The sequence below is a fragment of the Dermacentor silvarum genome, chromosome 7 (assembly GCF_013339745.2).
Source record: "Dermacentor silvarum isolate Dsil-2018 chromosome 7, BIME_Dsil_1.4, whole genome shotgun sequence".
In the NCBI taxonomy this organism is placed as follows: Eukaryota; Metazoa; Arthropoda; class Arachnida; order Ixodida; family Ixodidae; genus Dermacentor; species Dermacentor silvarum.
In genome coordinates this window covers 16,963,207-16,990,651 of record NC_051160.1, presented here as the reverse complement: position 1 = coordinate 16,990,651, position 27,445 = coordinate 16,963,207, and the positions used below count along the sequence as shown (strand labels likewise).

The 27,445-nt window shown below is 46.3% G+C and overlaps 2 protein-coding genes across 2 annotated transcripts in view; both read left to right on the top strand.

The window, feature by feature from the left end:
- The window catches only part of LOC119457624 (leucine-rich PPR motif-containing protein, mitochondrial), a 66,542-nt gene that overhangs the window by 31,168 nt on the left and 7,929 nt on the right, over positions 1-27,445 (top strand). The window contains exons 17-29 of the mRNA XM_037719247.2: positions 609-671; positions 1,911-1,958; positions 2,021-2,083; positions 2,866-3,121; positions 4,832-5,143; positions 5,468-5,574; positions 6,432-6,500; positions 6,559-6,649; positions 9,374-9,596; positions 19,012-19,281; positions 20,010-20,250; positions 24,971-25,039; positions 26,887-26,983. Coding sequence (XP_037575175.1) covers positions 609-671; positions 1,911-1,958; positions 2,021-2,083; positions 2,866-3,121; positions 4,832-5,143; positions 5,468-5,574; positions 6,432-6,500; positions 6,559-6,649; positions 9,374-9,596; positions 19,012-19,281; positions 20,010-20,250; positions 24,971-25,039; positions 26,887-26,983 — 1,909 coding nt within the window. The remainder of the gene's footprint in view (positions 1-608; positions 672-1,910; positions 1,959-2,020; positions 2,084-2,865; positions 3,122-4,831; positions 5,144-5,467; positions 5,575-6,431; positions 6,501-6,558; positions 6,650-9,373; positions 9,597-19,011; positions 19,282-20,009; positions 20,251-24,970; positions 25,040-26,886; positions 26,984-27,445) is intronic.
- LOC119457618 (transmembrane protein 87A) overlaps positions 22,026-27,445 on the top strand; it is a 99,287-nt gene continuing 93,867 nt past the window's right edge. Inside the window, exon 1 of the mRNA XM_049670280.1 lies at positions 22,026-22,029. The gene's annotated coding sequence lies outside the window, so the exon portion shown is untranslated. The remainder of the gene's footprint in view (positions 22,030-27,445) is intronic.

Below are 27,445 nucleotides of genomic sequence, written 5' to 3'. Positions count from 1 at the left end.
TGATTAAGTTAGGAAATATGCAGGCGCAAATTGGAATCGGATAGCGCAAGGCAGGGGTAATTGGAGATTACAGGGAGAGGCCTTCATCCTGCAGTAGACATAAATGTAGGCTGCTGATGATGATGATGTAGTGCTGTTTTCATCGTGCAAAATATTGTCCTAGCCAGTGATATCAAGTTTGTGTACACCTTTTGCATTCTTTTGTACTCTCTTGGCATTTTTGGGTACACCTGGCGAGTAGCGTCCCCTAACATTGGGTCCCCCGTTTCTAAAACTCCCTATTACGCTTGACCAATTGACTCTCCTATGTAGAATATCATCATCATCAGTATGGCCAATGCAGGACGAAAAGCTCTCCCAGAAATTTTTAATTATCCCTCTCGTTCTTCAGCTGAACCAAACCCATGCCTGCAAATAATCCCAATTTTTATCTCAGCCAGCCTCATCTGATATCTGTCTTACGGCTGTAGTTTCCCCATAAGGTGACTTACAGTTGCTTGGCTAGAATACGCAGCTGAGTAATAATGCAGTTTTTTATCGTGAAATCAAGTGGATACAACATGAGCTGCTGCTTGTCTCTGCTGACTGTGCCTCTGTGTAAACCCCAGATGCTGGACCAGATATCGGCGGAGAAGCTGGATGACTTTGGTGACTCTAGGCTACCTTCTCAGGTACACTGTGCACCTTCACTCACTCTCATACAGTTCAAGTGTTTCAAAGTGTCGGGCCGCACTTGTCGTGCACCTGTCCATCGCTGTCCATCTGCTTGCGATGGACAGGTGAGCAATACAGAATTGAGCTTTCTTCAGCCTAAACATTTTTTGCCAATGCTTGCAGAGTGCTTGTTTGTGAAGTGAGACCAGTTGCATGCAAGCTTTGATGATGGATACTTCAAATCATGTGTGATACTGCGAGATGAATTAGCCAAAAGTGGTGTTAGTCATCAACATTATAATGTAAACATCCCTCAAAGCTGTTTATGACACAGTTCCTTATTAAACTGCTTTTTCTTTTTATTTTGCAATGGTTATCGTTGCACTCATGTTTAATGTAGCACTTGGTTATGAGAAATCTTTAACTGCAATATAACCATGAAACTACAGATGCCAGATCTTCAATGTAGTCTATGGATATGAGCATATCACAGGTGATATCTTCATGACGACTTGCTGCCCACTACCCCCCCCCAGCTAGGCCTAATTAACACCACTTTGCCGGAAGTTGGTGACCGAAGTTCTGGATTGGTGCAGAGGCAACGAAACTCTCTTCGCAGTGGCAGTATAGCATTCAGAAAACTTAGAAATTCCCCGTGGCAACACAAGTGAAGTCACCGGTGACACCCTCAGTGGCATGAACTTTGCGTGCAGCTGCCGCGTTTGCAACATTGCATGTACAGATCAGTCTAAGAAATTGAGCATTACACTGTGCTGTGCCCAAAATTTAGATCATCTTTATTACATTGGTTCTGAAGTATTTCGGAAGTCCGAATAATCGAACAGGGGTCTGAAAAATTGGTCGGTGACTGCACAGTTTGGTGCGGACTCTGCTATGCCTTAGCACACCCCGTAGCTCTTGCTGCCTTGCAAGAAGATTACACATACAGTTTGCTGCAACTGCTCATTATTGCACCCACTGTTCCACGGTAGTCGCGAAGAGAAAATGCTGAGTGTCCCCACAGTTGTTTTCTGAGGGATAGCAACAAGCACTTAACTGTTTCGTTCTGGTGTGACAGCGGCACCTATTTCTGTCTTGTGGTGTTCAGTTGCGTAGCTAAATGTCTCCGAGTTAACAAGACCAACTGAATAACTTGCAAACATGCAGTTTGCTGATGCTTCTTATAATTGGTTTAGGCTGTGTCAGGCCAGCCACTTTCTAGATGTACTCAGTTGCACTTATGTGCTTCCTTCCAGAACGACATGGGCATTGAGGAGCTGGAGGCCCACCTACTGGAGCTACAGGTGTGTTCTGGTGGTGACATGCTCGTGTTGCAGGTGTAACTCTGTCTCTTCTCCTTTTGCAGAGCAAAGGCATGAACACTCGAGGGGCGCTTCGCCGGCTTCTGCTGCTCCACTGCCGCTTCAGGGTCAGTGCGTTTGCCAACTTGGCTTTGGGTGAAAGGGCTACTGTTAGCAACCAATTTGTCTGTGAAATGAAGAAAAAACATTTGCACTAGTGCCTTCAGAATCAGAATCGTTTTAGTATGCATACAATACTCTATACATGCACGTGGTACATACTGGGGGGAGTCCCATAGTCAAAGACTGAAGTGGGGACCACTTCAAACATCTATAATTTAAGGATTTCAAGATTGGGTGCAGTGTCAGTGGTCGAAATAACCAACAGTGACAATGTCCCAACGTTACTGAATAAAAATATGAGGCCTTGAGATAGAGTTGAGCATGGCCAAATTGTTGTCTTGTGCGTATAGTTGTCAGATTACCTGTTAAACAAGTACTAGTTAGGTTGTGGTCTTGCCTTCCGCAGTAGCGATGCTGCCTCACAGTGCTGCCTTTACAGGTGATCAGGCGATGAAATATCTTGTTCTGCGCTGAGGAGCTCGAGCTCATGGGTTCGATTCTGGCCTTGGCAGCTGAATTCCAATGGGGGAATTCATTGAAATGCAAAAAACAATTGTGTATCCTCCGTCGGGTCTACCCCAGGTGGTCAAAATTAATCCGTTGTTCCCCACTATGGCATGCCTTATAATCAGATTGGGGTTATTGCGGACAAAGCCCCAGAGTTTATTTAATTTCATTATTAATTCATATATCTGGTTGTCAATTATGCATCGAACCATTTGGCAGTATCCTCCTTTCATTGCTTGCACGAGAGTGCTACGTGCTGATCCTGCTCCCTCCCGCGCAGCACGTGGAGCGGGCCCTGTCGGTGGCCGAGCAGCTGCGTCAGGAGGGCTGCACCTTCACGGGCGCCATGCACGCCCAGCTGCTCGATCTGTTTGTGTCCATGGGCGACCTGGAGCGGGCACGGGACCACCTGAAGCAGGTGCGGGACGTGGACCCCTCGTTCCGCTTGGACAACCACAAGTTGCTCGGCCTGGCTGCCCTCGAGGCGAGCCGAGGACACACCGATGAGGCCCTGCGCTTGCTGGAGGAGGACACAGGTGGTTGCAATTAGCGAAACACAACTTTGGTTTAAAGGACCCCTACACCGCCGAGCACGAAGGCGTGCAAGCGCTTTCTCTCTCGCCTTCGCTACCCTCTGCACGGGGGCTCTCTACCTATTGCCACGTGCTTCTCTGTACTCAGTTTTATTACTTAGCAGGCAAACACTGCAGAAACTGCACGAGTAGCGCAGTCACAAAAGTCTCGTTCTACGCGTTTCCCAGTGCAGTTACTTTTGATCTGCGACACTTTCTACCAAATAACTGCTTGACATATTGCAACTCCAGCTTGTGCAGACGTAAGGTTACGTCAGATTGCGCATTGTGTGTGCACCATTGTGCTCTCAATATGCAACACACTGTGTTTTGGTTGCGAACACGAGCCGTACACCATGGCCGCTGGCAGCAGAAACATGTCACTCTGATCGTTCATTGGTAAATGGGTTCAGATCTGCTACGCCTTTCGTATAATAAATACTGCATATTTTGCTATGTAAAAATGGCAGATATAATGTTACATGGAATTACATGATGCATACCTATATCTTTGTTACATATGTGAGGCACTATTTTTGTGTCACACATGCGGACAGTGAAAAAAAAATTGCTGCGGCTTAGCTCAGCTAAGTCTTGGTTTCACTTCGTTAGCCTTTGATCTAGCTGTAATTATTATACTTAGGTATACACTTAGGTAGTCCAAGCGTTTTGCGAGCCGAACAGCTAGCTCTTCCTCAGTCTCCGACGCTAGCTTCGTGCGCTTGGCATTGCGGACTCTCTCCACTGAAGCAGTTCGCCGGGCGAATGACGCATGTCAAGCGCCGCTTGCGGCATGGTCAGACGCCGATAAGACGCCGCGGAGTGGTCAGATAGATCATAGAGAAAGAAATGCTGCCAGCCAGCTGCGGCGGTTGCTAGGCAACGGCTTAGCTCAGGCACACGTACTTGTTTGAAAACACCGTCAACTTCCGCTTGTCAGGACGGAACTTTTTCGGCTACCCACCGTCGCTGCCGCACGCGTGGTGCGAAACGCTGTTGCGCAAGGTGAATTCAATTTATTGTGCACGACAGGCAAACGTGGCGACAAGGAAGAGTGAGTGTAGGACTGCATCGGAAAAGCTTGTTAGCAGACGGATCACACTGATATCCCTCGTATGTTGGCAATTTTTACCCCCTTGATGTCACATGCGCAACACTGTTGGCATCACAGCTTGTGAAGAAGGGACCAGGAAAGTCCGGAGAGGAGCACGCGATGGTTTCTGGAATTATCAGAGATTGCTCAGGGGGCCCTCTAACTCTGTAATGCCAAACACAGTACCACATAAAGAAAAATTAAAACAACTTACTTGCCTTTATTTCTGGCCATGGAGGGTACATTTGCACAAAAAGAACAATGAAATGTTATTTCAGTTGTAACTTAATTAGCACAGTGGTTAATCAGTTATTAGTTTGCTGGACTATCGACAACTGAGACTCCACTACAGCTTATCAGAAACGCTACTTAGGCTATGCGTTAAGTTTACTGTGCTTAAATCAGAATTTTGAGGTATCAAGCAGAGAATAGTGTGAACAGTATGTTGGGCATTACAGGGTTAAGCACATGCACATCAATGCTTTGAAGGACTAGATGTGCTGTAAATAAAAAAAAAAAAAAAGTGCTCCAGGCACTTGGTCTGACAGATTCTGGTTGTGACTGTGGTGTCTATTATCTAGGACACACTAATGACGATGGCCGCCAGACACAGCAGCCCGGGGTTGACCGGGTGGCCGCCCGCCTGCTGACCGCCCTGGCAGAGCAAGGGGGTCCTGTGGAGCGTGCCCTGCAGCTGCTGCTGGAACGCTGCTGGGTGAGCCCGTCATCCACCCTGCTGGCCCCGCTGGTGCGAGCACATCTGGTAAAGGACGACATACCAGGGGCCCTGAAAACATTCGAGGAGTGTGCCCGTCGCTACCGGCTCACACCCCTCAAAGGGGAACTGTCGCGACAGCTCATCAACAAAGAACGATCAGAGGAACTGCAGAAAGGTCAGCGCATTACCTGTCTTGTGTGAGCGCGCGTCATGTCTATGTTTCGAAAAGCAGTGCCAGTCAGCATCTATTAGCTCAGCTTTTACCTTTTAATTTAGTTTGACTACATTCAAAGCTTCAGAGGGGGGTGTTAGTAAAAGTGTATTGTTGCCAACTTGAACAATATTGTATGATTCTAAGTTGAGTGTATCCACAACAGAATGCAATCGCCATCAGTGATAGTGGAACCTTGTTGTTCAAACCAATAAGAAGTGCTATTCAAATGCCAGTAATGAGGTATTTCTTTTAATCTTTGCTGTTTCTTGATTCTGCTTCTCCTAGTGGTGGACATCAGCACAGAGGTGCATGGTGAGGCCAACACCCTGTTTGACTTGACAGCCTACTTCCTCGAGTGTGGCCACGTACGCCAGGCGCAGAAGATCCTCGAGGTCAGTTAAACTGTGTCTGTAGAACTAACAATGATACAGAGGCACGATTACGCGCAAGTGTGATGCACAGTGACCCATGAGCTGTCAAATCGTGACACTGCTAGCAAGGCATACATTTGGGCATGGCTGTTGCTTTACAACTTAGCTGTTACAGGGAGTTGCACAACACTTTTCGGGCAGGGATGTGGTTGGTATGAAAGTAAATCAAGAAAAGCCATCACCGAAGCCTTGATTGGAGTCCCGATGTGGCTGAGTGACCAGGGCGTCGCTGAGAATGTGCAGCCAAACGCTGGCCCCAGGGGTGAATCATTAATGAGAATAGCCAGTAACACAGCACTGAAGCAGCTGTATGACAAGACAAGCACGAAGTACATTCTGCATCTGTAGAGAAAGTACAGAATACAGAAACATGGGTCCGTTGTAGGAGGCATTTTATCAAGCTCAGATGTAGTGAGGCACGTGAAATGACATGGATATAGTGAGGGGACTGCACTGGATATAGGAAAGGCGCTTGCAAAGTCTTGGGGTAGATCTCAGGCAGTGGCAAACCAGACTCCTAGGACTTCCGAAGGGTGTGAGAACTGCCTTACACAGCTTCACTTCCCTTGATGTGTCAGTTATTCAGATTTACGCGACTTCTTGAAAACTCTGTGAAGAACGGGACTAGGCTAGAGAAATATGTATTTGTAATGTTTCTCTAGTTTAGTCCTGTTCTTCGCGCAGTTCCCAAAAGTCACGTAATACGTGCCAACAATCTTGCTTTAAAACCCCTTATTTGGATTTGTATACATCTGCGAAGGCTTTTTGTTGCACTTGGCGTCCGTATGTGTCAGTTGAGGAATGTGCGCCTTGCGCAGACTCCCGGGCTGCGAGCACGGCACCAGCGGCTGAACGAGATCAGCGAGAACTTCCTGCGGCGAGGCATGGTGCGTATGTGGAATGGCCTTCGAGGAGGGCTAGGCCTGACATAACTGGTGCATGCAGGTGACACAGTTGGAGCAGCTCACCGCCATCACGCGGAGCGTTTTCGATGTCAACAGAGACCGTCTGTACCAGTCCCTCTTCAGGGCGTACGGTGAGTCTGTGTGGCACAGCGAAACGTTTGAACCTGTAGATTTGAAAGAGCTGTGCAGAGCTCTCAAGCTTTGATGCAGCAGGTGCTGCACGTTCGTGATACATAATGACTCATTCAATCTGTGGCAGTGTGGCTGCTGGTTTCAGACAGTTTTAGCAGAGCGTCACCTAGGCTCCGCTCCACTCCTATTTTATATGGTTGGGTGGCTGCGGAGAACCGCATTAATTTACTATTTTTAACGAGCGCGTCTCCCAGAGACACTAAGTGATGCGAGTTGGCTTGGCTGCGAAACGACAACCCTTACACTCTGCTCAATCGAGTCTATAGGGGAGCGAGTGAAGCGTTCTATGTTCCACTGCTGGCATGTGTGTTGTGCGCACACACACTAGGGCTCCCAGTGAACAGCTGTGTGCAAATTATTGGGATATGTCTATATGAGCGTAGCGGACTGTAAATGCTCTGCTAAAGCTGTTGTACAGCAAGGCCAGCTAGGATGGTGGCACAAGCCTGGAAGTTGGCATTGGCAAACATTTGGCATAGGACCGTATTTTTTCCGCGTACCAACCTGCACCTTCCCCCCATTACAACACCCCTGAAAGAAAACAGATCTGCACGTATAACGCATGGAATAACTGCATAAAGCAACGCTCGAATCTTTCTCAAAACAATCTCCATTTGCAGATGCGTGACTCATCCACATTGTATCTATGGTTAAGCGGCTCTGTTCCCCATCTCTTCAGTGACACTGATTATGTTAAGCTTCTGCTGTGCGGCAAAGCACTGCTGAGCTCTGCTCATAGTGATCCGAATTACGGTTCACTGGCACCACGTGCGCTATTGGCTAACTAATAACACAGCCAAAACACAAAATGGAGACCCGAAAAGAGAACAGTGGGTGACCATGAAAGGTGGGAATGAGAAGGTGGGAAGAGGGGGTGTTTCCTAGGAGATAATGAAACATTGAGTGGCAAGGAACTTTGCCTTGAGGTGTGGCTTCATGGTAGTGTGCCTCACTGCCATGAAGCCACATCTCAAAGTGAAATTTGCACATAGCCCACATTCTGATATTACCATATTTACTCGATTCTAACACGCCCTTGATTGTTATACGCACCCATTTCCCGTGACCCAAAAAAAAAACGAAATAAAAAAACATCCTTTATAGTACTGCGCACCTCACACTTTCATACAGAAATACAACTTTCTCTTATTTGGAAAAACAAAGATTTACTCCCAATGCACTAAAGTAGCGATGAATAAAAAAAGTCTCAGTTTCGCCCGAAAGGCGAAGCATCGATTGCAATAGCAAATTAGTAGACAGCTATACGAAGATAGCAGTTTTATCGGTCGTATAACCTTGTAAACATTCGCTTACTAAATAAATTTACAAGCTCGGTGTCGCGTGCACAAGCAAACATGAACACATCTCACTCGTTGACCGCGGAAACTCACTGTCAAAACGCTGGAGTGACAAAGCGCGGTGAGCGAATTGACCTTTGTGCTAGCACGCCTCTCGCTTCACCGCGACATATAAGCGGCGAAAACACAGCTTGCAGCGGACTTTTCCCGTCGCAGATCGCTTTCAAGATAGGGCCAAGGTGATTGTATCGCCGAAATGGATCGTCGCAGAATACGTCCTGCTTCTGTCCACTGAAACCCTTCCGCATTGCTTTGCTGGCGAAAAACCTCTCCTTCTGTTTGCGCCAGTCCCGCACGCAAGTTTCGGATTCTCCGAACGCCCGTGATGCAGCCCGATTTCCGTCTGTCTCCGCACACATGATCACTTTTCCTTTAAATGCGGCATCATGATGAACTCGGCACTTCATGCTGGTAGAGCAGAAGCAGAAAACTGCAGCACATGGAGGAAACAGGAAACATGTACTGCAGCACATGGAGGAAGCTACAGCAGCTAGGCTAAAGTGTAGCTAGGCTCAAAGTGCGTGCGCGGCGGCCATTTTCAAATGCCGACGGCTATATGGTAACGCAGATTTTGGGTCGTACTCGATTCTAACGTGCACGCAATTTTTGGACCTGCTTTATTGGGAAAAAAGTGCGCGTTATATTCGAGTAAATACGGTACTGTGAAGTTTTTAAAATATTTTGTGCAGGTTATACATGCAAGATTACAGTATATAGAGCCGAACCCGGACATATTAAACCCACATAATAACGCATTATTGTGTATAACGAACAGCAGTCAAATCCCCTTGAAAATTTTTGTATAAACTTTTTATTTTATATATCGAAATACCTATATATCGAACTTTATTTGTGATCCCCTTCAGATACGATATATCCGAGTTCGACTTATTGCTAAACCTCATTACAACAAAGCAGCAAATCTTGCAAGACCGCAAGATTTGGTTGAAGTTAACCTATGGTGTCAAATTAAACTAATTATAAATATTTTTTATCGCTCGCAGTAGTCTGTAATGTCCTTCTGCTTCTTGCTGTTGGATTTTCTTCGATAGCCAATGTACGATTGCTTGCCAAAACGTTCCAGTCAATTCAAATTAAGCGAAAAGCCGAATTAACTGAAGTCGAACTAATGAGAATCAACTGCATCTGATATTTATTATGAGCATAAAATCGTTACAAGCCTATACCGATGAGATAATTTTTAAATTTACTTTGTTATGTTCGATATTCGTTATATGCAGTATTCATTATATTCCTGTTCGTTATATCGAGATGTGACTGTAAAGCCTGTTTGGGGACATGCAGACGCAGCAGGGGATGCCGACCGTGCCCTGGAGGCCTGGGCCCAGATGCAGGAGGAGAACGAGCAGCCCAGCGAGCGTACACTGCGTCTCCTGGCCGGCCTGCTGCAGCGCCTTGGCCGCCCGGTACCCTTCACTGTGCCTACCGTGGAAGTGGACGCAAAGCAGGACAATTTTGACACCTTGCTCACCTCGGACCTCGATGCAGCATTGGACCTCTGGCACAGGTGCTGCCCTGATTTACAAGCCTACTCGCACCGTCAGCACAGTCACCAATCCTGAGCTTATTGCTTGACAGCAAATGCAATGAGCGACAGCTGGCACGCGGTCAAATGCCTCTGAGTTTACGTGCATTTGATGCTTTATAATAAGTCACAGGTTGGCAAGAACAAAAAGCCAATGGGAATTGCTAAATTTTCCAAGTTAACCTGTGTCAAATACACTCAACGATCGATTTTCCGAACGCCCCATAATTCGGACAACCGCCACATACCCTATAGAGTCCATGTATAAGGACGTCTGAAATTTCAGATGTGAGAAATCTGATTTTACCCACTTTTTACCATGACCTCAGGCCCGAAACGGCATTAATTGAAGCCACCACCACAGCCATTTCGATCATCTTGCCGCCTCGAACCGGCGCTCTCGCTCGCCGATAGCTGGCAACCGTAGCCATCACTGCGGCAATGCTAGGCCTAGCTACTTTGACATTCGCGACCAAGCTTCTTGCTGTTTGGTTCCGTGTTCTTCATTGAAACAATTCACCGCTGTTAGCAACGGCGCCGACTCCGCCTTTGTAATGCGCGCCACTGGCTTCGAAGCTCGGAAAGCATGGTGCGTTGCACGATGCTGGTTCTCGAAAGTCAGCTTTGCCTCGATACAGCAGTGTTATGCCCTGAAGCATACACAAAGTATTGCAGTGAAACATATCAGGATAGGGAAGGGGCAATTGTCACGGGACACGGTATGTATTCCTTAATTATACACACGTGCACCCGCTGTCTCCTATCGCAGTACGAGCTCCAATACGCCTAATAAATGTAATGGCTGGCCTTTAGCGCTATTTCAGATGTGCCTGTGGCGATTTGAGGCCTTGGGGGCAGTGAAAGGCATACATTCATTTTTTCAGACGTTCTCGCGGCAGTCCTAAAAAATCGGACATTGATGTTACACATTCTTTTAGTATAAAGGCTTACTAGTCTAACTTTTTTAACGTTGTCAATTAATTAGATGTTCCTTCAAGTTAATGTAACCAAGCTTGCTAATAAATGCATGTGCATATTATTGTTCAATATTCAATTCAATATTTGAGGCTTAGTATTAGTATTTCATTCGCATTCGAAAAATCCCGCAGGGGCGTCTGTGTAAGCAGGCGTTTGGTGTGTGGCGACACCACGGACCCGAGCACATGAGGGTTGGACCCTCCCGCGTGTAGCCGTGCGCGGCTTAGCCGTGTCCGGGGAAAAGGGGATCCTGGGGGTTGAGCCGATGTCGGGTGTTTGGACCTTTACGGCCCCTCGGCGGAGGCAACACACCTCTTTGGCCTCTGCTTCACGTAGACGGCACCCCCGGACTGACCCACCCGGGGGAAACCGGTGGTCGCCTTTTCCTGTCCCCCTCTCCAACCTTTTGCTTTCCTATCTCCTTTCTTTTACTCTCCTATCATCTCTTCTCTTCCGTCACTTCCTTATTTTCACAGGCGGCTTGGGTTAACCTTGTGTATGTGCCCTCTCTTGGGTATCTTATATTGGGTTATAGCAGCAATGCACGGCTGGCGTCTGCAGCCTTACACGTTAAGTGCTGCAGCGTCCCCTAGTTGGGCTCCGTGGTGGGTGGCCGCCATTGCCGCCGAAATAAACGATAATAACATGGGAACACCTGCATTTCCCCGTCTACTTGATCGTCACCCTCACAAGAGGGGACGCACCGATGAAATATTAAGCCTTTTCAAACCTAAAGAAATTTTTCCTCGTTTCCAAGTTGTACATAGTGAAAAAACAGAAAAACCAGCTAGAACCCTATCCCCTTTCCTAGTTGCAAAAGGCCTGACTGAAGCACTTGGCCCTGGCTATAAGGTCACCAAAATGGCGAGCGGGGACCTCCTCCTTGAGATCCGTGATAAAGAGCAACACAGTAAAATAAACAAGCTTGTGGCATTTGGAGACATTCCTGTTACCGTTTCACCTCATCGGTCTATGAATACAGCACGAGGAGTAGTGTCTGATGCAGATCTTATCGACTTGTCCGAAACCGAACTATTGGAAGGCTGGAAAGAACAAAATGTAACCAACGTACAGCGCATCATTATCAGACGAGACAACAAAGAAATTCCTACAAAACACCTGATTCTGACCTTTGCCACTTGCGATCTGCCACAAACCATAGAAACCGGATACACAAAGATAGCTGTCAGACCATACGTACCTAATCCAAGACGATGTTTCCAATGTCAACGATTTGGCCACGGCTCGCAGAGCTGCCGTGGTCGACTCACATGTGCGAAATGTGGAACCCAAGGCCATTCCTCAGACAACTGTGAAGCGACACCTCACTGTGTAAACTGTGATGGTGAGCATCCAGCTTACTCCCGGTCTTGTCCGAACTGGAAAAAAGAAAAGAAATCATCACTCTCAAAGTTCGTGAAAACATATCGTTTAAGGAAGCACGCAAAAGGTGCTCACCATTCCACACGACCACTTACGCTGATGCGGCGCGTCAAGGGGCAGCGTCGCAGCGGCTATTGCCACCTGCCCAGCCCGCGCGCAGCAAGCTGTCGCTTGTGGCTCCTGCCCCTAGGGTGGAAGTAGCGAAGTCTACTCCACCCAACCAGCAAACAGGCCCGGTTACCCTAGGGTTGCCGGCACCACAACAGCCCTCGGTAGCAGCCTGCGCTACGCGTAGCGAACCGGCAGGACCGCCAGCAGCGCCCACGGTGGGTGCAGTCAAGGCTGCCTCACCCTCTCCGGCCCCTGCTGCCGCTGGTAACAGCCGGCGCAGCTCAGGCCCAAAGGCAGCCCCATCAACCTCCGGGCTGGTGGGCGCAAAGGTCTCGTCCTTCGCGGCGAGACTTTCTCGCGAAATTTCTCGCTCGCAAGAGCGCGTGTCCAGCGCCTCACATGAGTCAATGGACACTACACCCATCCCGACGGCGCATCAAGCGCCTAAGGAGCGGCGAGGCTCCCTCGACCGCTTCAAAAAGGACAAATCCCGCGTTACAGGGCCTGGAAAAGGTTCTGTAATCTAAGGCAACACTTCCTTTTTGTACACACAGCACCAATTTTACTTTCAGTATGGATATACAAATCATACAGTGGAACGTCCGAGGCATTCTTAGGAACCTCGATGATGTGCAAGAAATTCTCCACGAACACAATCCAAAAGTGCTGTGTGTACAGGAAACTCACTTAAAATCGGAACATGCAAACTTTCTTCGACAGTATGTTACGTTTCGTAAAGACCGCGATGATGCTCTTGCATCTTCAGGCGGTGTTGCCATTATAATTCAGAAAAGCATAGCGTGTCAACGTTTACCGCTGCAAACGCCCCTCGAAGCAGTGGCAGTTCGACTTGTTCTCTTAAACAAACTCGTCACCATTTGCTCGCTTTACATACCCCCACATTACCGCTTACACAAACATGAATTCCAGTCCCTAATAGACGAATTGCCAGAACCTTATCTTGTTCTTGGGGATCTGAATGCACACAGCGGACTGTGGGGCGACTCTCGCACCGATGCTCGAGGCCGTCTAATTGAAGGCTTTCTTTTCTCATCCGGTGCATGTCTGCTAAACAAAAAAGAACCTACATATTATTGTCTTGCAAACAAAACTTTTTCTTCTATAGATCTCAGCATAGCTTCTCCATCCATATTTCCTGAACTTGAATGGGAAGTTATAAAAAACCCTTACGGGAGCGACCATTTCCCCATACTGCTGAGAACACCAAGACAATACGAATCTCCACCACACGCTCCCCGGTGGAAGGTCGATGCAGCGGACTGGGAGAAATTCCAAAAACTTACCAGTACGCTCTCGTGGGCTGACATTTCATCACTCGGAATTGACGGTGCCGTCGAATATTTTACTAATTTCATAATTGATGCAGCTTTTAAATGTATTCCCCAAACAAGTGGACTTTCTAGCAAACGCCGTGTCCCGTGGTGGAATGAACAATGCCGGAACGCACGTAGGCAGCAGAACAAAGCATGGAGGCAGCTTCGCGATTTTCCTACTACTGAAAACCTCGTCAATTTCAAGAAAACAAAGTCCCAAGGTAGGAGAACGCGCAGACAAGCCAGAAGAGACAGCTGGCAAAAATTCTTATCAAGCATCAATTCGTACACGGATGAGGCCAAGGTTTGGAACAGGGTCAATAGAGTAAGAGGGCGACAAACACATCCGCCTCCCCTGGTACACACGCAGGAGACAGCCTGGAGGACCAAGCGAACCATCTGGGTACACATTTTGAACATGTGTCCAGTTCATCACACTATTCTCCAGCATTTACAACATACAAATCAGCAATAGAAAAACAAAAACTGGACCGAAAGAGCACTGGGAACGAGCCATATAACCTACCTTTCTCCCTAGCAGAGCTGCAAGCATCACTCACCTGTTGCAACCAATCTGCCCCAGGCTCTGACCGCATACTCTACGAAATGTTGAAAAACCTGTCCTCCGAAACAAAGAAAACCCTTCTCTGCCTGTACAACTCTATATGGACCTCCGGCGAGATCCCCTCTGCCTGGAAAGAGGCCATAGTAATCCCTATCCTGAAGCAGGGCAAGGATCCATCGTCCGTATCGAGTTATCGGCCCATAGCTCTAACAAGCTGCATCTGCAAAGTCTTTGAGAAGATGATAAACCGCCGTCTGATACATTTCCTAGAATCAAACAAGCTGCTTGACCCATACCAGTGTGGATTCCGCGACGGCCGATGCACCACTGACCATCTGATACGCCTAGAGGCTCAGATTCGCGAGGCTTTTGTCCACAAGCAATTCTTCCTGTCTGTTTTCCTTGATATGGAAAAAGCATATGACACCACGTGGCGATTCGGAATACTAAGAGACCTCGCACACTTTGGAATACGTGGCATTATGCTGAATATCATTGAAAGTTATCTGTCCAACCGCACATTCCGTGTTCGTGTGGGTAATGCCCTATCAAGGCCATATGTGCAGGAAACTGGAGTACCACAGGGTGGTGTGCTCACTTGCACCCTTTTTATCATAAAAATGAACTCTCTGCGTCTGTACATCCCACGCAACATATTTTATTCAGTATATGTCGACGATGTACAGATAGGCTTCACATCATGTAACCTTGCAATCTGTGAGCGGCAGGTTCAGCTTGGACTGAACAAACTGTCTAAGTGGGCAGACGAGAATGGTTTTCGGCTTAACCCACAAAAGTCCACATGCGTCCTCTTCTCCAGAAAGAGAGGTCTGCACCCTGATCCCAACATCGAGATACAGGGTGAGGGTCTACCTGTAAAAACTGAACACAAATTCCTAGGCCTAATTCTGGACGCGAAGTTAACGTTTATCCCACATCTAAAGTATTTAAGAAACAAGTGCCTGAAGACAATGAGCATCTTGAAAGTGTTGTCTCGCACTACGTGGGGTAGTGACACAAGATGTCTATTGAATCTATATAAGAGCCTCATTCGATCACGTATAGACTACGGTTCCATTATATATCACTCCGCGACGCCGAGCGCCTTGAAAATGTTAGACCCAGTCCACCATCAGGGTATCCGCCTCTCTACGGGTGCGTTCAGAACAAGCCCCGTAGAAAGCCTTTATGCCGAATCAAATGAATGGTCGCTACACCTACAGAGAACTTACTTATCCTTTGTATATTTCCTAAAAGTGAACTCAAACAATACGCACCCTGCCTACACAACTATAAACGATCTGTCCAGTGCCCAAACCTTTCTGAACCGCCCTTCCGTGAGAAAGCCCTACGCAATGCGAGTGAGAATTCTTGCCGAAGAAATGGATGTGTCGCTCCATGAGCACGATGTCATGCCCCCTCCTGTAGAGCTGCCGCCATGGCAGTGGCAGCTGATTGACTGTGATCTGTCCTTCATTGAGGTCACAAAGCATGCGCCGGTCGCACATATCCGTATGCACTTCCTCGAATTGCAGCACACATACTCTTGTCCAGAATATTTTACTGACGCTTCAAAGTCACACGCTGGCGTGTCTTACGCGGCGGTCGGTCCGTCCTTTTCTGCTGCGGGAGTTCTACACCCAAACACAACCATCTTTACAGCGGAGGCCTACGCCATCCTGGTAGCGGTTAAACACATCAAACAGCTAGACATACGCAAGGCAGTCATTTACACTGACTCTTTGAGTGTGTTGAAATGTTTAACCACTTCAAGTAGGCACAGAAACCCCATAATTATAACTCTTTATTCCACCATTTGCGCCGCGTATGCATCCAAGCAGCAAATTGTGCTCTGCTGGGTGCCAGGGCACCGCGAGATCGAAGGGAATGAGTTGGCCGACAAGCTAGCCACATCAGTTCATACAGACGCTGCCACTTCACCCATAGCCGTTCCTGTAATGGACCTAAAACCCTTTATTAAGAAAAAGGTCAGGGCCTACTGGCAACGTCTGTGGGGACAGAGAAACGGGCAACAAATTACACACCATCAAGCCTCATCTCGCTCATTGGCCACCAGAATCGAAGACACGCCGCACACAGGTTACACTTTGCAGACTCAGGATAGGACACACATACAGTACACACGCATACTTATTGTCCGGTGGCGATCCCCCTGTCTGTGATGAATGTGGCGAGCCACTCAGTGTACTTCACGTCCTCCTCCAATGCCCTGAACTGGAGCCTCATAGGAAAAGACATTTTCCATTACCATTACGGCAGAATGTACCATTGCATCCCTGTATGTTTTTGGGCAATGAACCTATTTTTAAATACCAAGCCATCATCGCCTTTTTAAAAGATATACAGAACTTTCGTGTTATATACCCAGGTGACTTGTAGCACGGCCTCTCTGGAGAGGCCGCTGCTGCGGTATTTTATTAAAGAAAGCACGTGCCTTGTAGTCTTTGGCCACAAAGGCCTTCGGCAGGCGTCGTGCTACTCTACATGTTTAGTTTTAGTACCATGACCACTTCTCATCTATTCACCACTCACAGGTCATCCCACACGTCACTGCCATAATTATATTCTATATATGTTTTACGCTTCTATACCGCGATTTGTTCTTAGGCCCCTTTACAGCCACATCGCATCCTATCATCGGAGCTCACTGATCATGGCAAACATATCTTTCATTGTCTTGGCGCTCTTTGGCCACATTTGGCCCTTGCGCCACGAAACACCAAATATCATCATCATCAGCAGCAGCATTCGAAAAATTTAATATTCGCACACTCTACTTTTCAGGTCTTTTTGCAGTAAAAGTCTAGATTTGAGCAATTACTGATGCAATAACTGCTTCTAATAGAATTATTGCATTAGTTGTAAGTGGGTTCAACTGTAATTGCACAATTGAAATATTTGGAGACTCAACTTTTATAGCTTGGTGGCGTCAGGCAAAAATAAAGTGGACGCTTCTCTTTGTGCTTTGACTAGGGTTAGGCAAATATTGAATGTTTTCAAATATTCAAGCAAACGTCATGCTATTGCTCTACGCTTTGAGTCAAATTTTGGTACAGTAAAACCTCGTTAATTCGGATTTAACTGGACCAAAAAAATTGTCTGAATTAACTGAATGTCAAATTATCAAGGGTATCCAGGAAACAATAAGCAAATGCTTACTACGTCAACACGCTTTTATTTAGTGAATGAATGAGCAAATCCTGTTGCAGTTTTGCACGAAAGCAGAGCGGAAACTGAAATTCTCCTTATCTCATTACTCATTGGCTCTCGCAGCGGCGATTGCGTCCTCGTGACTTTCTTCGCAGCGCAGCTGCTGTGTGCGCCTTCATTTGCGACATGCTTTGCTCTACCACGTGCACATCCTGATTATGTTTTCGCCAGTGAGCTGTACGCAAATAGATCATCCGTCCATCGCGATGTAGCCGTTGCTCTTCATCCTCGACAGCTTTGCACCAAGGCAAAATGAAACAACTGCTTGCCCAACCGCTTCGGAGAAAACCGGCTATTGACGCGGTTATTAACGGCGACTTTGCTGTACTGAAGGCATGTGGCCAACGCACGAACCGAGCCAGAATGAAACTACTGTTTGGTGCTACAACTGCGGACGAAACCGTGGCCGCTATCGATGCGATCATAGACAGTGACTGGGCAGTTTTTTAGGCTAGCGACCGACGCGAGCACCGAGTCAAAACGAAACTACTGTTTGCCGTAACCGCCGCCACTATCGACACGATCATGGATGGTGACTACTCAATTATGAAAGCCTGTGGCCAACACAGTGTTATGTGCGGCGATAAACGCAAGAATAATAAAAGCGTTAAAGGCACAAATAGGCACGAAGCGTTTCGGCGTTGCTGTCATTCACGTACGATTTCCGCTACTACTACTATTACTACTACTACTACTACTACTACTACTACTACTACTACTACTACTACTACTACTTCTACTACTGCTGCTGCTGCCGCTGCCGCCGCCGCCACCTCGTTTCGTTTCGGTTGGACACTAGCGCCATTTTTGCTCTTTTTTTCGTCGCATGTATGCAGCGCTCATCGCTCGTCAAGCTCCGAAAGTTGTCCGAATTAACTGGTGTGAGGCCGGGACCAAAGGACGGCTGTGAATTATCCGATTTTCTGAATAAATGAGGCTTCAATTAATGAGGTTTTACTATATACAAAACTTTTGAATTATTCAGGACGTGCTAATATCGAATTGAAACCATGCAATCGAAAGTTTCAGTTTAGGTAAGCAAGTAAGTTTGCCATTGACACGGCTCACATCCAAGACAAGCCAAGAGCAAAGCGAACCTAGACCACCGTGCTGCCCACTGATTTTTCAGTTTTTTTCAATTGTCAACGTTTAGGATTTCGTTCCGTGTCTTGCTCGGTATTTCACGTCAGTTGGGCCATGGCAGCCACTGTTCAGTGTGACTGGAATCATAGTTTGGCATGCAGACTTGCAAGTACAGTGACTCGTACTCGCTTCAAACTGATTTCACAGAAGGGAGTTAGAGTGATAGTAAGTGACAGAGGGTGTGAATGGACACAGGTATCGACAGGAATGAGTGCCGTTAAGTCTTGAGTGGACGTAAGAACTGGAGTGAGTGCCATTTGTCATGAGAATCGATGAGAGTCGGTGAGCGTAAGTTTAAGTGGACATGAGTGGCCGTGAGTATGAATGTGAGAGTGCTGGTCATTATGAGTGTACGCTAGTGTGAGTGTGATTGGATGCTGGTAAGTGTGAACGAAAGTAGCTTTGATGGCAAGTGGGCGTTGGTGAGTTTGAATGGGCATGAGTAGGAATGTGAGTGAATGCCGACAACTGTGAGCACATGTGGGAGTGAGTGAGTGCATAGCGTGCAGAAATATTGGTGAATGACTATGAGAGAGCAGAGGCTTATACTGTCCACCTATGGACGCAAAGTTGACAGTGCTTGTCTATAAACTACCATGGTAAGAAAAAAAAGACAAGGTGATGACGATTGCTCGCTTTCATTATTCTGCAGGGGCCAAGTGTCCGGCAGGCAGAAGGGCTATCAGTTGTTGCAGGCTCTCAGCCAGCAGGGCCGCACCCGGGAGGCCCTCCGGCTTTTGGATCAGCTTCTGCAGACCTCTCAGCCAGCTACCATCTCTGGCCGAGCCTTGCGACCCCTGCTTCAGCAGCTGGCCAGCCTGGGCGAGGTGGAGTCCCTGACCAAACTGCGACCGCAGCTGCCCGACCGTCTGCTGCGGCAGCTGTCCTATGACAACCTGCTCTGCAACGCCTACGTGCACAGGTTGGGTTGGGGAGCACAATTAGGCAAATTTCCATTAAGATACAGCCATTGTGTTGATAGCTGCCTTATAACTTGATCGTGGTAGTAAAACAAGGTAGTTTGGTTCTTTGTAAGTGCAGTCGACTCTTGTTAATTTGACCCTTGCGGGACCGCAAGTTTTGGTTGAATCATTCGAAAGCTCCAATGAACGGATTCAAGTCCTTTTTTTTTTTTTTATTGCTTGGAGTAGTCTGTCATCATTGACATTTCAATGCAGCATTACTATAACTATACAAGTTGTCGTCGGTCAGTGGCCCACAGACCCCAACAGAAATTGTACTGATAAAAAATAATATATTTTCCATACCTTCATATACTAGACCTGAGCTGTAATCAGAGTAGACCGTGCTGTATATCTTGATTTCTGTGTACAGTAAGTTACTGATAGCTTGCAACATACTTTTTATGCTATGCGAGGAGACTCACGAGCATGTGCAGCACTGTACTTTCTTGCCCATCATTTCTAAGCATTAAATTTTGTGAAACATTTTCCGCTGTTCGATATTTGTTCTTTTCTTTTTTTCTTGATACGATTCAATGTTTAGTACGAAATCTACTCTTCGGTATTCGCACACCTTAATATATAAGGTTTGAAATGCGTGCACTTCCCAACACCAGACCATGAATGTAACTGTGTGCTCATTATTTGACTTTATCCACTCAACCGCGTCCCTCGTTGTACACCGCAGTGGACGAACAGGTGACCTGCTATCAGAACTGGAGAGTGCACCAGGCGAGTGGGCATCTGGTGGACGCTGTCCATTTGGCGGTCTCGTGGGGCTCCTGACACGCCACCCCGAGATGGCCGATCGAGTGGAGGCGTTGGGCCGCACCTATGGCACGCAGCACGACTGCTGGACCCCCCTGAATGCTCTTTGGTCACATCGGGTACTTCAACAGGACTACGCAGGGGCGGACCAACTGCTCAAGGTACTCATCCCGCTAGCGATGTGGGCACTTATTAGGAAGGAGACAGGTTCGCGACCTGGGGACGTATTCTGCAACCATCACTTCTACAATACAATCTCCTTCACGTGACGTAGGGCTCAACAAGTCTGTCATCTCATTCGATTTTGCTCAAAAAGCCAATCAGCGCACATGCCTGACGGCGATACTATCGCTAAAAGTGATCATCGCAAAATACGTCCCCTGAAGTAACGACCCTTTTGGCTTTTCTGCAAGGCAGTTTGGCCAACTATTGGTGGCATAGTCATATTTACAAACAGCGTGCAAACAACAGTTAGCTTGTAGTACAACACGGAAAATGTAGCTGTGGCTCTCGTGATGAAACTACACGCAAGAGACAAGCCCTAGCATGTGCAACTAGCACTCAGTCTTCATTTGACCAATGAACAGGGTGGCCAATGCACGTGCATAGTGCAAACAAACAAGTGCACTTTTGAATAATGAAAAGGGTCTGTAATGCTGCTCTTGGAGAAAAACTGAGACTTGGGTTGTTTTGTAAATACAGTAGAACCCCGCTGTTACGTTCCCGGGTGCTGCGTTTTCCCGGTTGTTACGTCGTTTTCGGCCGGTCCCGGCACAGCTCCCATAGAACCCAATGCATTGGTAACCCCGCTGTTACGTCGCAACTGTGGGACCGTTCCCGCATCATACGTTGCGAACTGCCACACCGCGCCGGCCCGAGCGGCCATTTCGACTTTTCATGTCGCTTGGCTTGGTTGCTTGACGATGGCATTGGCCGCCCAAAGTGCTGGGGGCGACATTTATTACGTATTTTCGGTTTCCGCCAGCAAAAGTATGGCCTTTGATATCCGCTTTTGCTATCTAAAGATGATGTCTATGACGCGTTGCGGCCCTAAAATTGGTTTTGGCTCATAGATGTTCCGTATAAAGTCCTAGAGCGATAACGCCGTCGCCGCGCGCCGTATGCTTTCTCTCGCGGCATCATACTGCTCTGGCATCATACTGCGCGGCGGCACGCGGTCCCGCGGGCCGTATCTTGAAAGTGATCTGCGTGGGGGCAGATTCTACGCAGTGTAGGTGCGTCGGCGGCTCGTGGCTTTGTGCGTGCTGCGTGTTCTCGGCGCTCAGTTTGGGTTGAAGCGATAGACAACAGCACGAAGGTCACTTCGCTCGCTTCTGCAGCAGCGCTTAACTGCACGTGTCCGCGCTCATCGAGTGTGATGTGTTCATGTTTGCCTGTGGGCGCTGACACCATGTTTGTTCATTAGTTAATAACCGAATATTTACAAGTTTATACAGACGATAAAACTACTATTGTTACTTTGTATAGCTCATCGCAATCGATACTTCGGCTGTCGGGCTTCTTTTTGTCGCACGTAAGAATTAAAATAATATTGTGTGCAGTTCAACACTACTCCCATTTCTCAATTTTTCCTGTTTCCTGGCTCTTGCGTTTCCCGGCTCTTACGTTTTTTTTTTACGGTCCCGTGAAAAACGTAACAGCGGGGTTCTACTGTAGTGGACGTGGCAGTCAATAACCCACTCTCACCTGCTTATCTTATGCTCCTTACCAAGTGGGTCAGGTCGGGGGGCATTCGGTGATTGGTATTTCACCAATAAGGGCCAACAATGTCCTGAAAAAGACCTGGGAAGATTGCTTAGCATAAAACGAGCACAGTGTGGAAAATGAAGGCACAAAGAACATTATGATGGTGACTTGCAACAGTGTTTATTTGCAATGCACAAATCACATAAACACAGGTGTGTGTTAGGGTTGATAATATCAATCAATGATTATTCGATTAATCGTATCTCGCAAAACGATTAATCTTCATCGATGTCCACCTTTCATTTAATCAACTTAATCAATTAGACCTGTTTGATTAATCGTTTTGCAAGAGTTTGACAGGAGTGGCACGAAAATTTTGAAATCGTACTGGAATGGCGGTGCACAAGCAGCGACTGTGCAGCGGTGGTAGAGTGACTGTCGACTGTTTTTCCAAGCCCTCAGCGATGTCGAGCCGAGCTCTTCTCCTCTCTTCCCCCACATCACGCATGCCGACACGCCGCCTGAAGCCGGAGACTTGAAATGCCCTCGGAATTCAATTGGCAACCCCAGTCGTTAATCGTCGTGTCACTCCCAGTCCACTAAAGACGTCACAAGCATGTGCGCCGGTTTCGAGCATGTATTTGACATAGTGATGTAGTTCATGTCGATTCTAGCAAATCTATAGCGTCCTACCATCTATTCTCGCATGCTGGTTGTGTGGCCATTCAAAGAAGGTGTCGGTTTCATCCCAACATCCCAGCCACTTGACATTCCTTTGCTCTGTAGAAAACAGCATGTGGTTTAAAATCCTAAACCAGTAATTTTCTTTTCCCTTTTGCATATTTCAGTTGGACTTCACCTTTCACTTCTGCCATTTTTCTTATTCTTGTTTAACTGTACTGCACAGAGATTCACTAGTGCGATGTATCTTGTTTAATTCTGCACTAAGTGCCATTTTATAACATTTATTGGTTATCTTTTCAAGGCCACTAGTGCCAACTATATTTAGTCTTTAACAAGTTAAAGATTAGCCTTTATGAAACGTCTATGCACTGGTGTTTCAAACTTGGTTCCACCTCTCTAACATTAAAATAGAGTCCTACAAAATAGATGACTATGTTTCAACCTTTTTAAATGTGCCCGGCAAAAATTTTGGTTAATTAATTAATTGATGAAAAACCCCGCATTACAAGCGATTAATCGATTAAAGGCTAAAATGATGAATGAATAATCGGTAATCGAATAAAGGAATTAATCGACCATCTATAGTGTGTGTGCAAGAAAAAAATTAAAAACAGTCGAAGGTATCAGATTGACACGTTGCGAATAGTAACGCATGCTAATTGGACAGTGAAACTTTAGTATGATACCTTGGGTTGTTTTTCATTCTTTTTGTTTGCACGCGCACGTGTATATGTAATGTGTATATCGCGAATAAACCATGTTGGAAATCGGCACCGTGTTTGTCTTTCCTTGCCGTGTCTTCATATTCTGCATTTTGCTCATTTTATACTGAGAATTATTGACTTGCCCAAGCTTCTACTCCTGCCAGCTTGCCTAGGCTCACAGCACCTGCAAGGCATCTCATTGTCCAGTGCAAGGTGCTTTGGGTGCGCTTTCTGCAGGCCACCAAGTTATATAATCAGTGCATTTTAGAAGTGAAGGAGCACAGGGTTGTATCCTTCAGTGTTTTCGATGCTAAGTCACGAAATCTCACAAAAAGCAATTGCATTCCTCAAAATGGTCGCTGGAGAATGTTGCCCCAGCTCCTTTCGAGAAAGGCATTAGCCAGCGCGTCTCTTTCACTACCTATGGGAAACCAGGCTGAAACTTTCTGACACTTAGGTGCGTGCTAACGGGAGTGCCATAACATGCAGCCTAGCAGGAAACAGCTTTTAGCAACACGTGTTGCAGTATTTCAGCAGCAACGTTTAGTGGCCGTCTGGAATAATCCAGCTTCGGTCAAAAAATAGTAGCATGCGTCCTACTTGACTGCCACAATGCACTGCTATGCTCAAGTGTGTTCATGGACAAGGCCTGGCTGAATGCATGGGAGAAAAGGCAATCCTGCTTCAAGGCTGATATCATGCAATAGGTCATCTCACTTTCGTGGAATCTCTATCGAATGGTGTAATGCACTGAGGCAGCTGCTGCCGCTCTTAGCCACCGGTGGTACCCAGGGTGACCTTACTGATGCCTTTCGTCGGCTAGTCTTGGCTGCAGTAGCCACAACATTCTGCCGCTTTTCGGGCTTATGAAAGCTGTCATTTTAAAAGCACTTGACGGCGTTTTAGATGGGGATGAGGCAAATATAGCATAGGACGCCAACTACCCACTAATCTTCATTTGGAAATGCACATGCATTTTTATGTGCATCCAGCTTACACCAGTCACTATGCCTGACTACGTAGCTAGATCGATCAGTTCAGGTACTGTCAATTTGAATTGTGCAAAAGTTCCACTTGAATTAAGAACCTTTAGAATTGATTCTGTATATGGTCAGCCCATGAAATTTTTGTGTTTGTTTGTATTTGAACCTAGCAATTAGCTTGTCATTGTCATTAGCTGCACTTTTGTACTTTGTTGTCATTTTGTAACCACTATCGCGTTTAATGCCTCTGGCCCCAAGCGTGTCATAAATCATATGTAAACATTATGCTGAAACCATTGATGATTGTCAATGTAAACAAATAGCTGATCACTTCAAAAAAAGAAAAACTCACTGTATTAAAACAACAATGCACTTGATGACATAGATTTGTTGCAGTGAGAATATTTAGGCTGCATTTGTTGTTTCATTGCATTATTCTGTAGAGAACAGAGCCATTAACCAGCACACCTGTAGCTTTAGTATAGGTGGACAGCAAAGGCATCTCGGAGAGCTACTTAGTTGGCGTCCAACGATGAATCCACCTAAAAACTCAGGTTCTCGAGTGCACAAGCCCAATGTGTTGACAAAATAACCTCTGGCCACCAACCGCCAACCATGAAAATTGAAAGGAGCAATGAAGCTATTCGCTTATTACAGTCAAATCGTGACAGTTCACGATGCATTTATTAAAATAAATTGTGAACTGTCGCAATTTCGCTGTGTGGTGTATGTCACCCGTAGCTGCTGAAATGCCGAGATTCCTTGCTGAAACTAGATTTGGCTGATTCTTGCGTCTCTTGCAGGAGTTTCCACAGCTGGGCCCACAGATCCTCTTTGTGCCTGTGATGCACGAGTCCAGGGACAAAAAAGATGTGAGGACTTGTCCACTACGTTATCCCATTCAAGCTTTTTTTGCACAATTTTGCACGCCTGAGGTAGTGCATCAGAAGCAAAGGCACTGATTTAAATAATATTCAAGGCGTGTTGCATACGTCTTGAAGCACTTCCAATTAGACTTGTGCTGTAAGTTTGAATAATATGTGTGTTTAGTAAAACCTCACAGGAAGCAGCGATTTCCATTAAGCATAAAGCATGAGCTGTAGCAATGAAACTTTCACGCTCTGTGGGCAATATAAGTAGAAACATGTGCATTTACTTTTTTTTTTCTTCTTATGATAGCATAACATTGTAAAAAATTTTCTATACTCTTCAGTAAACAGTTCTTTTTTTTACAGTTTATGTTGCTTATTTTGCAGTAAGCTTATTCCGAAATGATATAATTAGAACGTGCATTTCTTTAGCTTTACATTGATATTTAGCATGTTCTAACTATGGTGGTGTATGTTCAATAAAAAATTATCACTAAAGAGTTAAGAGGAGGTCATTAGACTATATCACGTGCATGGCTGAAGAACCATACAATGAAAAAAGACAGTCTCGAATGCCATGCAGAGGCTGTAGCCTTGGCTGCACTGCTTAAAAATTGGGAGACCGAGTACAGAATGCCAGCGTTTCATTTGGTTTTGAAACTTGTGTACTTGTACGCTGCTACGTAATACAGGTGAGGATTTTTAGTGAGCTCAGGAGAAAGTGTCTGAACGCACTCCTTTCGAAAAATTAAAGTCTGGGGTTTCACATGCCAAAACCATGACCTGATTATGAGGTACGCCGGAATGTTGGACATAATTAATTTTGACCATCTAGGGGTCCTTTGGCGCGCAGTAAATGCACGGTACGCAGGTTTTCTTACATGTTGCTTCCATCGAAATGTGGCCGCCATGACCGGAATTTGATTCCACGTCCTTGCACTCTGCAGCACAACACCATACCCATTAAGCCATCACTGCGGTGTCTCGCTTTTCGAGACGAGGCGCATGTTTAAAGAAAATGGCGGTAAGGATGCAGCTGGACAAAAGTTGATTGAATGAAATTTATTTCGATTGAATTAATTTTATTTCACCACAAGCATGAGTTTTAGCACAAGTTTGACCACCGAAAGCATTAGTAATAATGTTATTTCACCACAAGCGCCAAAAGCTAGTCAATAAATAAGTAGTAAGGTCGTCTGCGTTTAAAGTACTCAGTAGTATACCTGCCAACATTTCCAAGTTTTCTGCAAAGTTTGCTGATTCGGGCTTGTTCTTTGAAGTTACGAATGGTTTGTCTAGCTTTACGAAAAGAGAATTCTGCTTGTGAAAAAACTTTCGGACGTCAATCTTCAGCAGCGAACCTGTGATGGTGAAAGGACACCAGAGTCACCGAGTGGTCTATGCTTCTAGCAAGTTTATTCAGACAAATTTCTGAAGCTGCCACAAATTGGAAAACTGCAAAGTAGGTAAAAAAAAATCACTGCGATCTAAAAACTGCGTTGCTTCCCAGTCTCTCCTGTTCCAACTTGGCTGCTGCTTGTGTGTTGCTATCTAAAGGTAAATCGTCGTCAATAAAGGTCCTCGCAGAAGTGTGTGTTCTAGGCAAATTTATGCAAAATGCATGCTATTCCCCCCTCGCCCCTTTCCAGTGTCGCAAGTTTCTTTACAAATTTCAGTGTTCACAATGTGGCTGGTAGAAAAGTAGCAGTGCAGCACGCAACACTGCTACTTCTTTTTTTTTTTTTTCAATTTTAACTTTTAAATGCAATCATAAGGCTTTGTTGTCAGCTGCAATCTTTCTATGCCCTGCGATTTTGCGTAGCAGAGCGTTGACCTTCTTTCTGTTGCAGGAACGCATGGCTCGCTACCTGGAAGATACACTGACTGCACATGGCAGCTCCCCAAAGAGCCAGGCCGTGGCACGCAGCAATTTGATCCGTGTTCTCGGTGAGCAAGCTTTACAGCAGTTCCCCATTGGGGCCTGGGCTTGAAGATGTGACCTTGCGTGCTGACTGTTTTGTCTTTTGGATAGCTAAAAAAGCAGCACTGACTTAATTTAATCTTTGAAGGTGAGAAAGACAACTTGCCCGCAAGTCGTAGCCAAACCCACATCTTACAATTAACATTCGCGTCCTTTTACTGCACTCGTCTTGTAGTATGTGTGACGCCTGTGGTTAAAAGTGTATTCGACATTCAGTGTCATGGCTATGACAGGCGCTGGTGACACTCCCAGGACTGATCTTGTACAGGTACACAAATATTCAGGAAAGTGAATGGGAAGATGGCCACTGCAGTAGCCTAATTGGTAAAGCACGGCACCCGTTCGGCGTCCACATGGGGCTTTTTTTTTCTTTTACATGAAGTGTTTTATGCCATGCGCCACTGAAATTTTGTCCCATGTGCAGTAAT